Source organism: Trachypithecus francoisi, unplaced genomic scaffold (assembly GCF_009764315.1).
Source record: "Trachypithecus francoisi isolate TF-2019V2 unplaced genomic scaffold, Tfra_2.0 Lachesis_group6, whole genome shotgun sequence".
NCBI classification, from domain to species: Eukaryota; Metazoa; Chordata; class Mammalia; order Primates; family Cercopithecidae; genus Trachypithecus; species Trachypithecus francoisi.
In genome coordinates, this window is record NW_022681471.1 from 28986321 (window position 1) to 29003296 (window position 16976).

The 16976-nt window shown below is 37.7% G+C and overlaps 1 protein-coding gene across 1 annotated transcript in view; it reads right to left on the bottom strand.

Annotated features, from left to right (window-relative positions):
• The window catches only part of GABRA3 (gamma-aminobutyric acid type A receptor subunit alpha3), a 330737-nt gene that overhangs the window by 223749 nt on the left and 90012 nt on the right, over positions 1-16976 (bottom strand). Inside the window, 1 exon segment of the mRNA XM_033201527.1 lies at positions 5084-5249. Coding sequence (XP_033057418.1) covers positions 5084-5223 — 140 coding nt within the window. The 5' untranslated portion in view covers positions 5224-5249.

Here is a 16976-nt window from a genome sequence, read left to right on the forward strand (position 1 = left end):
AGCTTTTGCCCATTCAATATGCTGTTGGCTGTGGGTTTTTTCATAGATGTCCTTATTATTTTGAAGTATGTTCCTTCAATGCCTGGTTTGGGTGGTGGTTTATACCTGTAGTCCTTTGTTTTAATGAAATAATGTTGATTTTTATCAAAAACCTTTTATGCATCTACTGAGATAATTATGTGTGTTTTTGTTTTTAGTTCTACTTATGTGGTGAATCACATTTATTGATTTGCATATGTTGAACGAACCTTGCATCCCAGGCATAAAGTCTACTTGATCATGGTGGATTCAATTTTTGGTATGCTACTGGATTTGGTTTGCTACATTTTATTGAGGATTTTTGCATCTATGTTCCTCAAGGATATTGGCCAAAAGTTTTCTCTTTTGTTGTGTCTCTACCAGGTTTTGGTGTCAGGATGATGCTGGTCTCATAGAATGAGTTAAGGAGGAGTCCCTCCTCCTCAATTATTTGGAATAGTTGCAGTAGGAATGGTACCAGTTCTTCTTTATACATCTGGTAGAATTTGTGAATTCATTTGTTCCTAGACTTTTTCTGATTGTTATGCTTTTTGTTACTGATTCAATTTTGGAACTTGTTATTGGTCTGTTCAGGGATTCAATTTTTTCCTGGTTCAGTCTTAGGAAGTTGCATGTTTCCAGGAATTTATCCATTTCTTCTAGGTTTTCTAGTTTGTGCACATAGAGATGTTCATGGTAGTCTCTGAGGGTTTTCTGTATTTCTCTGGGGTCAGTAGTAACATCCTCTTTGTTATTTCTGATTGTGTTTATTTGGATCTTTTCTTTTTCTCTTTATTAGAATAACTAGTGGTCTATCCATCTTATTCATTCTTTCAAAGAACACACCCCTGGACTTAATCTTTTGTATGTTTTTGTGCATCTCAATTTCCTTCAGTTCAGCTCTGATTTTTGTTATTTCTTGTCTTTTGCTAGCTTTGGGGTTGGTTTCCTCTTGGTTCTCTAGTTCCTTTAGGTGTGACATTAGGTTGTTAATTTGAGATCTGTGTAACTTTTTGACTTGGGCATTTAGTGCTATAAACTTCCCTCTTAGCACTCTTTAGCCATGTCCCGGAGATTCTGGTATTTGTATCTTTGTTCTCATTACTTTCAAGAAATTTCTTTATTTCTGCCTTAATTTCATTATTTACCCAAAAGACATTCGGGAGAATACAACCCTAATATTTGAGCCATGATTTTAGTAGTCTCGTGCCTCAAAAGTATTAATTGCACTGGGCTTGGAGGAAAGTAAAGAAAAAAAGTGTTTCTAATTCAAGAAACAGAGATCAGGTGTGGTGGCCCACACCTGTAATACCAATACTTTGGGAGGTCGATGTGGGAAGATCTTTTGAGGTCAGGAGTTTGAGATCAACCTGGGTGAGACAGTGAGACCCTATCTCTACAAAATAATTTTAAAAGTTAGCCTTGTGTGGTGGCTTATACCTGTAGTCCCAGCTACTCAGGAGGCCCAGACAGGAGGATCATGTGACCATGTGAGCCCGGGAGTTTGAAAGTTTGAAGTTATTAATGAGCTATGATCACATCACTGCATTCCAGCCTGGGTAGCAGAGTAAGATCCTGTGGAAGAAAGAAAGAAAGAAAGAAGGAAAGGAAGGAAGGAAGGACGGAAGGAAGGAAGGAAGAGAGAGAGAGAGAGAGAGAGAGAAGAAAGAAAGAAAGAAAGAAAGAAAGAAAGAAAGAAAGAAAGAAAGAAAGGAAGGAAGGAAGGAAGGAAGGAAGGAAGGAAGGAAGGAAGGAAGAAAGAAAGAAAGAGAAAACATGCAGTGATTGTATTGCCTCTTTATTAAAATCAAGCACTTCACTCTGTTTTTTCAGGTAGGATTTCTTGGCCTCCTCCTTGACATAATTACTAAAAACCTAGGCTATCTGGTTTTCTAAGCAACAACAGGATGCTAACAAACCATTGTAAACAGGAGACGGGACGTAAGAACTAACACTGGCCAGGCACAGTGGCTCACACCTGTAATCCCAGGACTTTGGAAGGCTGAAGTGGGCAGATCACAAGGTCAGGAGTTCAAGATCAGACTGACCAACATGGTGAAATCTCATCTCTACTAAAAATACAAAAATCAGCCGGATGTGGTGGCACATGCCTGTAATCCCAGCTGCTTGAACCCAGGATGCAGAAGTTGCAGTGAGCCAAGATCATGCCATTGCACTCCAGCCCGGGTGACAGAGCGAGACTCCATCTCCAAAAAAAAGAAAGAATAAAAGATTCAAATGAATATAATGAACATGTGCCTGAGAGTTTTTTGTTTGTTTCTGTTTGTTTGTTTTAGAGATAGAGTGTCACTGTGTGGCCATGACTGGCCTTGAACTCCTGGGCTCAAGAGATCCTTCTGTATCAGCCGCCCAAGTAGCCGTGACTATAGGCATGTGCCATGGCATGCAACCGTGAATTTTCTTTATGATGACCAAAAGTCACAAAGAAATGGGACTATTCTGTTTAAAAAATCCTTGTTTAGGATTATAAGAAAATATGCAATATATTTTTAGAACACTGTATTATCAGAGTTAAAATCTAAAAGGCTTTAACACTTGAAGTGGTAAGGTTCATTTATTTAGAACCTTCATCTTATTTAGAATCTATCATGGCCCAGTGAAGTGAAATACATGAGGAGTTAACAAAACAGAACTGTTTTATTTTCCATTTTGGAACAAAGAACAAAAACAGTCTTATATACCAAGATTCTAAGGACATACAAGCCCAGTTCTGCAGCCTCAGCCACAGAGATTACTGTAAAAATGCTGATATAAGATGAAAAGACTCAGAGTACATTAAGATAGTCAACCCTGCAAAAATAATTAGGAATACTTCCTACTTCAAGATGCATGCTTCCAAGAATATAGGACAATAGCCAAATGTAAAACCAAAAAGAAAAAAGTCACTACCAAGGAATAAAATACCTTGTGTAATATTGAAATATTGCAGGACTAAGAAGTCATTTCTAGTAATGATATTCCTTGGATGAGAAGGGATTTTAAAGTCTAAAAGGAGTTCAACATTGCTGAATAACAGAGTTTAGTGGCAGAAAGACTAAGAAATAAGGCTAGCAAGGTGGGTAGAAGCTGGGTCGTAATGGGTTTTATAAAATCATGTTAAGAAGTTTGTACCTTATTATAGGGACAACAGAAAACCATGAAAGGGCTCTAAATAGGGTAGGTATGGCCAAACATGCATTATAGAAAAAAATAGTTACAGAGTAGAGGTTAGTTTGGATGGAAACAAGATTTTAGGAAGTAAGACAAGGTTCGTGCAGTGGTCCAAGTGGGAGACAACATCAGACTAAACTAGGGTGCTAGCAGAAAAGTTGGAAAAAAGTAGATGAATCCAATAGATATGGGAGGTAGAAATGACAAATCTTGGTGATTGAGTCGATCTGGAGAGTAAAGGGTAGAAAACCGGCAAAAATGATTCCAAGTTTCTGGCTTGAGCAACTGAGTACATAGTGGTACCACTGACTAAAACAGGGAAAAAAATGGAAGAGGAATATTTTTGTCTGTTTGTTGTTTGTTTTGTTATGTTTGTTCTTTAGGGTGGGGGAGGGAGATGAAGATAATTAAATACAATGGACATGCTTAGTTTAAGAAGTGTGTGGAATAGCCAAGTGGGCATGTTCAGTAGACAGTTGGATATAGAAGTCTGACATTCAAGAGAAGTCTGGAATGGAGATTGAGATGGGAGTCATTGGCATTTACATATGTAAGGTAACTACATCATAGAAATTGATTAAATCACCCAGGGGATCTGTAGGGTAAGAAGTGTGCCTAGAACAAAACAAGGAAAAACACAAACACCTGAGGGGTGAACAAAAGAAGACTAAAAAAGATCTTTATATCACAAAGGTCTTTGATGTGCCTGTGTAGTATTGTGGAAAAATATTGCAGAAAGCATAGTTGTAAAAGTATAAAGAAAATCAGATGTAGTATTTACTATTGGTATAATACTATTCTCGGATCCCTTTTACTGGGCCAGTGAAATTATCCTGCAGCTACTTTGGAAAATTACTATCTGTGGAAGGGAGTTGCCTCACCTAAGATGTCTGGAAGACTATGCCTTTCTCCAGGGGATCCACAGGTAAAGACTAATTGAGGTGATAGTACACAAGCCTGGGTCCCTTGCCTCAAGGTAGGACAAATCTTTTAGTGCCATTTATGCCCCATTTCTCCTCATGAGGTCAAATTGAGGCTGCACCTTTGTTTTACTTCTTCTCTTTCCCTATCTTCCTTCCCTTACTTCCTTACAGGTTTCTGTTGAAACTGACCTCTCAATAAATCATTTGCTCAAGAATCCTTGCTTCATACCCTGTTTCTAGAGAACCCAATCAAAATTCCAGAGAATTGTAGTGTCTCTGAAACCAAAGAGAATTATTATTAAACTATATGTTTATATTTTATGCATGTTTCTATGTGTATTTTTATTTCACAATAAAATGAAGTTAAGGATGGAGAACTCAACAATATTGGAACGTAAGAACAGACAAGTGTTCATTTCAGCAACGGAACCAACATTGGCCATCTTGGCTGCAGAAGTTGTCTTAGAGTCATTGGATTGGAAGCCAGATGGCAGCAAGTGAATGAATGTGTGAGAGGTAAATAGATGCAATGAAGCATACCACTCCTTCAAGAAATATGGCTATGAATGGGAGTAAATAATTAAGGCAGAATCTGGAGAAAAGATTTTTAAATTTAAGATGAGTTATTCTTAAACATTATCATGTTTAAATGCTAATGAGCCACAGCCAATAAAAAGGAAAAGGTTGAAGATCTAAGAGAGAAGAGATAAAATTGAGAGCAAAAGAACTATTTTTAAGATATTACAGAGGTGATTCAAGACTGGGCCAGGGTGTTGTCTAAGAAGAAAAAACTTTGAGATCTCTTTCTACTTTGAGAGTCTGAGCCTCTGACCTTTTTTCTAAATATAATGTAATGTATAAGTATCAGAGACCAGAGTACTTGGGTTCAACCGGGGGAAAATCCAGAAGTTTTGGTCTGAGGCAAACATTTATCACAGTCTTCTTTCATCCTAAGAGTTAGGGGTTCTTACCCGCCAATGTCCTGCTTCACAAAGTCCCCAGGTTCTTGTCGTCTTGATTCCCCTTGACCAGTGGTTCCAGGGAGAATATTAATCAGGAAAAGAATCCCAAGGCTGGTCATGTAATAGTGACTCATTTGTGTGATTATCATCTTCTTAGGCACAAACTTGGAGAGACCTGTGAGATTCACAGTTTAGATAAGGGATAAGAGGTAGGGAGTAGAAAACAAAGGGTGAGAGGAAAAAGAGGTAAAAAAAGAGAGAAAGAGGTGTTATTAAACTCCATTACAGTCATTTAACTTCTCTAGTGTCTAGTTACTCAGTGCTTAATTCAATAGTCCCCTTTTCCCAGCTTGTCAATGCCACCAAAATCACTCCCAATATAACTTTCTGCTAAATATACCAGAGCCCATCCAAGAAAGGATGCATGGAGTAGTGCAAAGAGCCCTAAGTCAGTAATCAGGAGTCTGAAGTTACTGCAATATCTCTTTCCTTGGCTTCACCCCATGTGATTAGGTGAGTCACAGAACTTCCCTCAACTTGGGTTATCTCTTACAATCCAAGATCTTAAAAATATTCTCTCATGTCTTCATTTTATTTCCCTCCAATCCCCTGTTTGATCTTTAGTGTTACAAAGTCCTTTGCCTTGGTTAACTGTGTAATATTGTAGAGAATCCTAGTATCCTAGTATATTAAGATCTGGAGTCATTTACAGCATTTTGGGGATTGATTCCCATCTTCATAGAGTTAAACAATTTTCCAAAAGATTAAATGGCCCGAAGTGGAGAGACTGTTTCCTCTAAATTAGGTTGAGAAAATACTGAATAATGAGACATCATGGCTCTTGAATAAAAATGCAGTATTTCCCCATAAAGAGATATTTGAAAGCAAACTTGTTCCTTTCGATGGGGGCCACAACATAAAGAGAGATCCAAGCCTACTTCCTGACACTGAAATATCTAAGAGGTCAGTAAATTATACTGGTGATAGAATTAGTGATTTGGAATTCCCTATAAGGAAGGCTGTTTTATGAACTCTGGATCAGTGGAGATCTACCCAAGGCATGGGGTTAAGAAAGCAGCCAATAAAGTGATGGTTACTTGCTACCTCTAATTTGTGTGGCTTCTTTGAATATGAGACACTGAGAACTTGAAGGAGACCTAACTCTGACCCAACAACATACCCTTTTTCAGTCATATCAGTGGATTAATTTTCAGAGAAAATGGAGGGATATATAACTTTTTTTTTCAAGAAAGTTTATACAAGAGACCAATATGTAAAACAGATACACATTAAGGAGCTATTCTGGTTGGTGAGATTAAGAACAAAAGTCCTTTTAAATTCATCCACATGCCTCAAAAAAGCAGCCACTGGATCTACATTAAGCTGTTTTCATGAATCTGGTATAGGCATATGAAAAACTACAACAATGGAGAAGATAGACTTATGACATGATGAAGTGTCAACATTAGAGATAGAGATAATCATAGTATTAGATTGCACCATATGAAATTGCCAATATTTCAAAATTTTGGTGTTACCAAAGAAAGTAATTTCTTATGGTCAACCTAATATATGAGCTGTGACATCCATGGTTCATGAACAATAAAAGAGTTGATGGACATTTTATAGGAGTATACAGGAATGGTACTGTTCCAAAAACCATAGTATATGAGTAAGAAAAGATGGTGCATGATCAGACAACTCCGAGCACAAGTAACTTCCATGGTAAGGGCAGTAACCAAGATATATGCTCAAACATCCACAGTGCTTTAGCAGACCTTAATGTATAATCATATGGTGAGAATTAATGCTCAGATAATCATGATACTGAATTGACAACTACTCTATAGGAACAGAGACACTTGGGCTAGGATATGAAGTTCAAATTGTAGAAATAATCCATGGAACATAAGACATAGCCATGATGCATGCTTAGAAAACATGAGTCCATGAATAACAATCCTGGGTGTAGGAGAAGATGGTCATGCTGTGTAAACAAAGAGATCCATAGTGTGTGTTCAGCTATGCTATTCCACTATATCACTATGGATCATGTTCAAATTATCATGGTAGATAAGCAGCTAACTATCACACTAAGAATAGATGGCAATTAAATTCCCATGATTTGGAAAGAGAAAACTAAGACATATACTATGATACATAAAAAAGACAACAGCATTACATGAAATCATAACTAAATAACATGTCTGTGACAGTGAAACAAAGAGCCTTCAAAATGATCACACATCCTTGTAGCTGGAGGCAAATACAGTATATGCATAGACAAACATGATACATGTGAAGAGCATTTGGTACATCAATTCTTAACCATGACAAATGCACACAGAATATATGTATCATAGAAACCATACTACAGGAATTTAGTGACATAGTTTAGGAGCAGACTACAGTGCTATGGAAGTAGACTACCATGGTGCAGGAACAGAAAAGGTCATGGTCCATGAGTAGGCCGACATGGTCAAAAAATTTTCACTGTGGCAGAAAGGTAAGATATAGTTGCAAGTGAACATAGTGAAGAATTGATATCCTTGGGGTAATGATGACAATAGTGAATAAATAGCTATTTGTAATGTACGAACACACAAATATAATGCACATATCCACGGTGAATAAAGTGAAAATTACAGTGAAGGAACATCATACAAATATTCAGACAACCATGATGTATGAGCAGAAAGTAAAACCTAATGCTGGTTTTAATCAAGAAGCCAGGCTATGTTGCAAAAGTAGACAACGATAGTGTATGCTTATATAAGTACAGCACAAAAAAAAAAAAAAAAAAAATGTCCTGTGAGTTTACAGCCAACCATGGCACAAATGCAGATGCCTTTGGTAGGAGCAGATTGGCTATGAAACAGGAGGAGACAACTCTTGTGCAAATTCAGATAATCATGGTGTTAGAGGAGATTATCCATGATACATGAACACATAATCATGACACATGCTCAGGCCATTATAACGTGTACTTGCATGGCCAAATTAGCAAATGATTACCGACAAATTCACCCTACTCAAGAGCTAAAGGAAGGTACAAGGAACAAACAAATAGATGAAAATACCATTTATAAGTTGATGACTTGCAAATTAATATCTTTATTCCAGATATTACCTCAAATCTATTTTTGTATCTAGATATGGGTTCCAGGAGATAACACATATCTTAAACTCATATTGTAATTCATAAGTAAAACTTAAACCCAGGTTAGGTTCAAGATATCTCTCACAAAGCTCTGTATCTAAATGTCTGAGAGGCATCTTAAACATAACATTTTCAAATCTGAAGTTCAGATATCCACCCCCACACACATATATAGACCTGGTCCTGTGCAGTATTTCCCATCTCAAGTAATAGTGACTCCGCACTTCCAATTGCTCTGATTGAAACTCTAATGTCATTCTTAACTTCTCTTTAATGTTCATACCAGACATCTGATCTATTAACAAGTCTCATTGGCATTCCATTCAAAAGGAAATATATCCAAAATAAAGCCACTGATCATTACCTCTGTTGCTACCACTCTAGCTTGTCATCTTTTGTCAAGATCATTGTAAAAGCTTCTTAACTGGTTTTGCTGCCTCTGTCCTTGCTCCCCTAGAGTCTGTACCCTACACAGTGGGCAGAGGGAACTTTTAAAGTGTTTAAGGCAGATAATTTCTTCCTTCTGCTCAAAATCCTCCCATTTCTTCCCATTTCAAAAGCCTCACTCTCTTAGCATTTTTTGAGAATACATTATATTATTAACTCTAGTCACCATGCTGTACAAGAAATCTCTTGAACTTATTCCTCCTATATAACTGAAATTTTGTATCCTTGGGTCAACATCTACCCACACCAGACCACACCTTCCAGCCCCTGATAACAACCATTCTACTCTCTGTTTCTATGAAATCACTTTTTTAGATTACTCTACATATAAGTGGCATCATGAGGTATCTGTCTTTCTCTGTATGCCTTATTTCACTTAACATAATGTACTCTAGGGTCATCCATGTTGTCACAAATGACAATATTTCACTCTTTTTGAAGGCTGAATAATACTCCATTGTGTATACATACCACATTTTCTTTATCCATTAATGCATTAACAGACATTTAGGTTGATTTCATATCTTGGTTATTGTGAATAATACTGCATTAACATGGAAGTGCATATATCTCTTCAACATACTAATTTAATATCCTTTGGATATATAACCAGTAGTGAGATTGCTGAATCATACAACTCTAGTCTCGCTCTGTTGCCCAGGCTGGAGTGCAGTGGTGTGATCTCAGCTCACTGCAAGCTCCACCTCCCGGGTTCACGCCATTCTCCTGCCTCAGCCTCCCAAGTAGCTGGGACTACAGGTGCCCGCCACCACGCCCAGCTAATTTTTTGAATTTTTAGTAGAGACGGGGTTTCACCATGTTAGCCAGGATGGTCTCGATCTCCTGACTTCATGATCTGCCCATCTTGGCCTCCCAAAGTGCTGGGATTACAGGCGTGAGCCACTGCACCTGGCCCTATTTTTAATTTTTTTTTTGAGAGAACTCCATATTGTTTTCTGTAATGGCTGTGCTAATGTGCATTCCCACCAACAGTGTGTGAAGGTCCCTTTTCTCCACATCCTCTCTAACATGATTGGTCTTTTTGATAATGCCCAATCTAACAGGTGTGAGGTGATTTACATTTCCTTTAAGATTAGTGATATTGAGAATTTTATCATATACCTAATGATCATTTGTATGTGTCACCATAAAAATTATGACTACAAGAGAGAATGCATATGCTAATTAGCTGGATTTTGTCATTCCACAATGTGTATATACCTTGAAACATCATGTTGTACATGGTAAATCCTTGCAATTTTATCTGTCAATTAATAAATAAATAAATATATGATCTACAAGGTCCTACATGAGCTACCTCCAAATAGCTGGCTAGTCTCATCCCCTACTACCCTCCTGTCTCACACACTCCACTTCAGCCACTGTGGCCTCCTTCACTGCTCATGAAATATGTCAGGTATGCTTCTGCACCAGGGCCTTTGCACCTGCTATCACCTCTACCTGGGATGTTCTTCCATCCATTTTTCACATAATTTGTTCCCTCATTTCCTTCATAGCATTATTAAAATATCATCTTTTCATTGAGGGCTTCCCTGGCCACCCTATCTAAAATTTCAAGCCTTCCACACATTCCTCACAGATCCTATGCAGTTGTCTGCCCTATTTTTCTTCCTTGTTTCTCATATAGAAAAGTTCAATGGGATGAGGATTTTGGTTTTTTTTTTGTTAAATCAGAGATGTATGCCCAATGCGTAGAAGAATATCTGACAAATAATGAGTACTTAATAAATAGTGAATAAATGAATTTAGGTCACATTCCTAAATAAGGAAAATTGGTTAAGAAGGATAAGGTGTAGGATGGGCTTTGGAACCTGCAAGACTGAGAGGTTACTGGCCACTACCAAATACTAGTTGTGTTAGGCTTTAATGAGCTACTTCTTCAATAAAAATAGGGATAACATCCATCTTGTAAAGGTTCTAAATATTATATAAGATAACATGTGTAAAATGCCTAGTTAAACACCTGCCAATGGTATAAGTCTTCTGATAAGTCTGGTCCAAAGACAAATTCATTTTATCACATTTGAGCACCCGCTATGTACAAGGTACCAATATAACCAATAATTCTATTGGAATTTCCTAAAATTTCTTTATTTCAGTACCTAGAAACCACCAGATACTGACATTATGCTTACAGATGTCCCTGTTTGGATGACATGAGGACTGTCTGCCAGAACTTTACCTGAACAAAGTCATTCCACGTGTTGCTACCCAGAGACTACAAAGCCAACTCTGCCATTTGTTTGTCACAATTTGTCAGCAGAGTTTCACTTAAGATCATCTAATTCCACCTAACCTCAAAGCACTGTCATTCATAAAGGTTTTGGAGACAAAAACATCTTAGTTTCAATTCTGGATATACCACATAGAAATTTGAAATCGGGCAGGTTATTTGACTCAAAATTCTAATCCAAATAATGGATTAATTAATCCATTCTTGCTATAAGAATTAAATAATCTAATTCATATATAGCATTAGTCTTAAGCTTGACATATAGTAAACTCTGGTCACTGTAAACTACAGGTCTATTATTTGACCTCTTTTCCTCCAATGAGCCTCAGTTCTACCCTAAACTAGTTGTCCCTTCCATAGCCATATCCTAAGACTTGTCATTACAAATCCATGATCTCTAATCATTCTCTGACCACATATTTCCAACATTTTTCATCTAGTGCCTTCATACTGTCAATTCTTCTACCCACATCCACCCACTCCACCCCACTCCATGAATTTCTAATCTATTGATCTTACAATCTTTGAATTGCTCATCATCATCTTCATGTTCTCATTTACTTTCTTACCCTGCTTGGATAACATACATAGTCCATAATTAAAATCAGTATAATCATTCTCTGGTATACACCCTGAATACACTTGTATCTCTCATACTCTATTGTACCTGCCTGGAAAAACATAAACCTTGGTCAAATCCAACTCTTCATCTACGAATAAGCACCTTAATATATCCGGGAAAATCTGCATAATGCCTGACTGGCCTCTCTTCAATTTTTCTTCAACATACTTCAATGTCCCACAATCCTTTTGCACTTGCCAAACCAACTCACTCTCCCACTCTCAGAGATAACTAATATTTTACTTTCTTTTCTCTCTAGGAGAGGAAATAACTCTTTTCCCAGAATCTCTGCAAATAGCTTTGCTTCTTATCTTACCAAGCAATCAAAAGACGATGCTCTTATTCCTAATATCAACTATACCAACCTACCAAAATGTCAGCCATATACTTTAACCTTTTCCCTGTTACCAGGAGTGTCTGCTCCTATCTAATGCGAGCACCCCTACACGTGCCCTGGGTCCCATTTCCTGTCTCCTGGTCAAATATATTATTTAGTTATTGTCTCATCTCTCCCACACTGGTCAGTTTGTCATTCTGTACTGGCTCATTCCTTGTAGCATAAAAGTGATGTAATATCTTCGATCATTTTGGAAAAAAAATTATCCCTTGACCTGATATTCCTCCAACCCTTTCTCAATTTTTCTACCCGCCTTTTATAGTAACCATTTCAATAATTATCTCTATCTCAACTTCCTCAGCAATCATTCCCTTATACTATCTATATTAATCAAGTAATTCATCTATCACTCCACTGAATCCACTCTTAGTATTAATTCATTCAAAATTTATGGAGTATCATCTATGTACCAGGCACCATTCTAAGTTCTAGGAATACAGCAGTGAACAAAACAGCCAAAAAGTGAATCTATGAAGAAAAAGAAGAACATGGGACCAAGGACTCTTCTCTCACATATCAAAGCCATCCCTATCCAATCCACATCCATACTTTGATTTCTCTCTTCCATGCCCTATATTCAAACTATCAGCTTATCTTGTTGATTTTGGAACAGATCCAGACTCTGACCACTTCTCACTACTTTCATTGCCCCCTAGATGTTCAAAACCACCCCCATGACTGCAATGAATGGCTAACTTCTCTCTCTCTGCTGCAACTCTTGCCCCCTCATAGTCCATTCTCTGGACAGTAGTCAAAATGAGGGTTTTTTAGAAAAATATATATGTAAGTCAGATTCACTCTCTTCTCAAACTTTCCCAGTGGATATTTTCGGAATCCTAAGTACTTGCCGTGACCTATAAGAATCTACTTTATTTGACCACTGGTTACCTCTGAAACCTCACCTCTTTTTACTTTCGGTCTCCCCTACTCATACCAATTCACACTTGTTTTCCTATATTCCTTGAAAACACCCAGCCTTAAGGGACTTTGAACTTGCTCTTTCCTCATCATAAATGCTTTTCCTATATATCTCTCTGCCTCCTTATCCAATTCCACTTTCTTATGGGATATATGACTACCCAAAATTACATTATGTACTTACTTATTTCCATTTCTCCCACTGGATATAAGCTTCATTAGTTCAGGAAATTAACTCTAACTCTGGGCCATAGAGTAGAGTCTAGCACATGACTGTTACTCAATAAAATATTTGTAGGAAAAAAAAAAAGAGTGAATTTTTTCATGAGTTCATGATCACATGAACTCTGGGCATCCTTTTCTTCTCAGAGATATAATCTCAAGACTATCCTTCTTTTCTAAAACCTTTCCCCCATGCCCTTTCAATCCTTCATTTTATGGAAAATAAATTCTTCTATGCTCTCAACTTTTTTTTCTTAATTATACTTTAAGTTCTAGGGTACATGTGCACAACATTCAGGTTTGTTACATATGTATACATGTGCCATGTCGGTGTGCTGCACCCATTAACTCGTCATTTACATTAGGTATATCTCCTAATGCTATCCCTCCCCCCTCCCCCTCCCCACAATAGGACCCGGTGTGTGATGTTCCCCTTCCCGAGTCCAAGTGATCTCATTGTTCAATTCCCACCTATGAGTGAGAACATGCGGTATTTGGTTTTCTGTTCTTGCGATAGTTTGCTGAGAATGATGGTTTCCAGCTGCATCCATGTCCCTACAAAGGATATGAACTCATCCTTTTTATGGCTGCATAGTATTCCATGGTGTATACGTGCCACATTTTCTTAATCCAGTCTGTCACTGATGGACATTTGGGTTGATTCCAAGTCTTTGCTATTGTGAATAGTGCCGCAATATACATACATGTGCATGAGTCTTTATAGCAGCATGACTTATAATCCTTTGGGTATATCCCCAGTAATGGGATGGCTGGGTCAAATGGTATTTCTAGTTCTAGATCCTTGAGGAATCGTCACACTGTTTTCCACATGGTTGAACTAGTTTACAGTCCCACCAACAGTGCAAAAGTGTTCCTATTTCTCCACATCCTCTCCAGCACCTGTTGTTTCCTGATTTTTTAATGATTGCCATTCTAACTGGTGTGAGATGGTATCTCATTGTGGTTTTGATTTGCATTTCTCTGATGGCGAGTGATGATGAGCATTTTGTTATGTGTCTGTTGGCTGTATGAATGTCTTCTTTTGAGAAGTGTCTGTTCATATCCTTGGCCCACTTTTTGATGGATTTGTTTGTTTTTTTCTTGTAAATTTGATTGAGTTCTTTATAGGTTCTGGATATTAGCCCTTTGTCAGATGAGTAGATTGCAAAACTTTTCTCCCATTCTGTAGGTTGCCTGCTCACTCTGATGGTAGTTTCTTTTGCTGTGCAGAAACTCTTTAGTTTAATTAGATCCCATTTGTCAATTTTGGCTTTTGTTGCCGAAAGGAAAACTCTTCCATTCTCTTTGCCTTAAATAAATTGGGCTTTATATTGAAGACACTACTTCACTAACTTTCCTCTGAAGTGTGGCCTGTGCATACTCCCATATATTATGCAACTGAGAGACAAGATGAGAAGTATCTCATTTTTTCAATGCCACATTGAAATCATGCCTCGTCTATGCAAGTGCACCACAGTCCTTCTTACTTGAGGTTCATGCCTCCTATCTGTATCACTCTCTGCCTTTCAATCTTATATCTGCCTCCTTGTAGCCTCCCCACATTGATTTGGAAACTATGCTCAGTTCATACTTTTATCTTTTTGTTGCTTTTCTGTATACTATTTTTTTTCTTCAACTTTTAAATTCCAGGGTACATGTGCAGGATGTGCAGGTGTGTTACATAGGTAAACATGTGCCATGATAGTTTGCCGCACAGATCAACCCATCACCTAAGTATTAAGCCTAGAATTCATTAGGTATTCTTCTTGATGCTCTTCTTCCCCCCACCCACTGTGGACAGGCCTCAGTGTATGTTGTTCCTCCCAATGTGTGCAATGAACATAAACGTGCATGTATCTTTATAACAAAGTGATTTATATTCCTTTAGGTATATACCCAGAAGTGGGATTGCTGGGTCAAATGGTATTTCTGCTTCTAGATCTTTGAGGAATTGCCACACTGTCCTCCACAATGGTTGAACTAATTACATTCCCATCAGCAGTGTAAAAGTATTCCTTTTCCTCTGCAACTTCACCAGCATCTATTGCTTCTTGACATTTTAGTAATCGCCATTCTGACTGGCATAAGATGGTATCTCAAAGTAGTTTTTATTTGCATTTCTCTTTTTTTATTAGTATTATGCTTTAAGTTCTAGGGCACCTGTGCAAAACATGCAGGTTTGTTACATATGTAAACATGTGTCGTGTTGGTCTGCTGCACCCATTAACTCGTCATTTACATTAGGTATTTCTCCTAATGCTATCCTCCCCCATCCCCCACCCCACAACAGACTCCAGTGTGTGACGTTCCCTGCCGTGTGTCCAAGTATTCTCATTGTTCAACTCTCACCTATGAGTGAGAACATGCGGTATTTGGTTTTCTGTCCTTGGGATAGTTTGCTAAGAATGTTGGTTTCCAGCTTCATCCATGTCACTACAAAGGACATGAACTCATCCTTTTTTATGGCTGCATAATATTCCATGGTATATATGTGCCACATTTTCTTAATCCAGTCTATCACTGATGGACATTTGCATTTCTCTAATGATCAGTTATGCTGAGCATTTTTTCATATGTTTGTTGGCCACATGAATATATTGTGAGAAGTGTCTGCTCATGTCCTTTGCCCACTTTTTAAACGGGATTTTTTGCTTGTAAATTTGTTTAGATTCTTTGTAGAGTCTATATAGTAAACCTTTGTCAGATGGATAGATTGCAAACATTTTCTCCCATTCTGTAGGTTGTCTGTTCACTCTGATGATAGTTTCTTTTGTTGTGGAGAAGCTCTTTAGTTTAATTAGATATCATTTGTCAATTTTTTTTTTTCTTTGAGATGGAGTCTTGCTCTGTCACCCAGGCTGGAGTGCAGTGGTATGATCTCCACTCACTGCAAGCTCTGCCTCCCGGGTTCACGTGTTCTCCTGCCTCAGCCTCATGAGTAGCTGGGACTACAGGCACGTGCCAACACGCCTGGCTAATTTTTTGTATTTTTAGTAGAGACAAGTTTCACTGTGTTAGCCAGGATGGTCTCGATCTCTTGACCTCATGATCCGTCCATCTTGGTCTCCCAAAGTGTTGGGATTACAGGCGTGAGCCACTGCGCTCGGCCCAATTTTTGCTTTTGTTGCAATTGCTTTTGATGTTTTTGTCATGAAATATTTGCCTGTGCCTATATCCTGAATGGTATTACCTAGATTTTCTTCTAGGATTTTCTTCATTTTATAATTTTTGGTTTTACATTTAAGTCTTTAATCCATCCTGAGTTAATTTTTGCATAAGGTGTAAGGAAGGGGTCCAGTTTCAGTTTTCTGCATATGGCTAGCCAGTTCTCCCAGCACTGTTTATTAAATAGGAAATCCTTTCCCCATTTCTTGTTTTTGTCAAGTTTGTCAAAGATCAGATTATTGTAGGTGTGTGGTCTTTTTCCTGAGTTCTCTTTTCTGTTCCATTGGTCTATGTGTCTGTTCTTGTGTCAGTACCACGTTCATGGATAGGAAGAATCAATACCATAAAAATGGCCATACTGCCCCAAGTAATTTATATTCCCATTAAACTATCACTGATATTCTTCACATAATTAGAAAAAAACTATTTTAAAATTAATATGGAACCAAAAAAGAGCCCGAATAGTTAATCCTAAGCAAAAGGAACAAAGTTGGAGGCATCACACTACTCCACTTCAAACTATACTACAAGGCTACAATAACCAAAGTTTATGCATTTCATGTCCCTCCATCATTTTCAGTATTTCACTGTTTGTGTAGATAATATATCTATCATAGTTATTTGATCTGCACAATCTCTATGATTTTCTCTTCCATTCAATCACACCCTGTATCTTATGCATAATTGCTCCTATATCACAAATATTAAACTATGGTA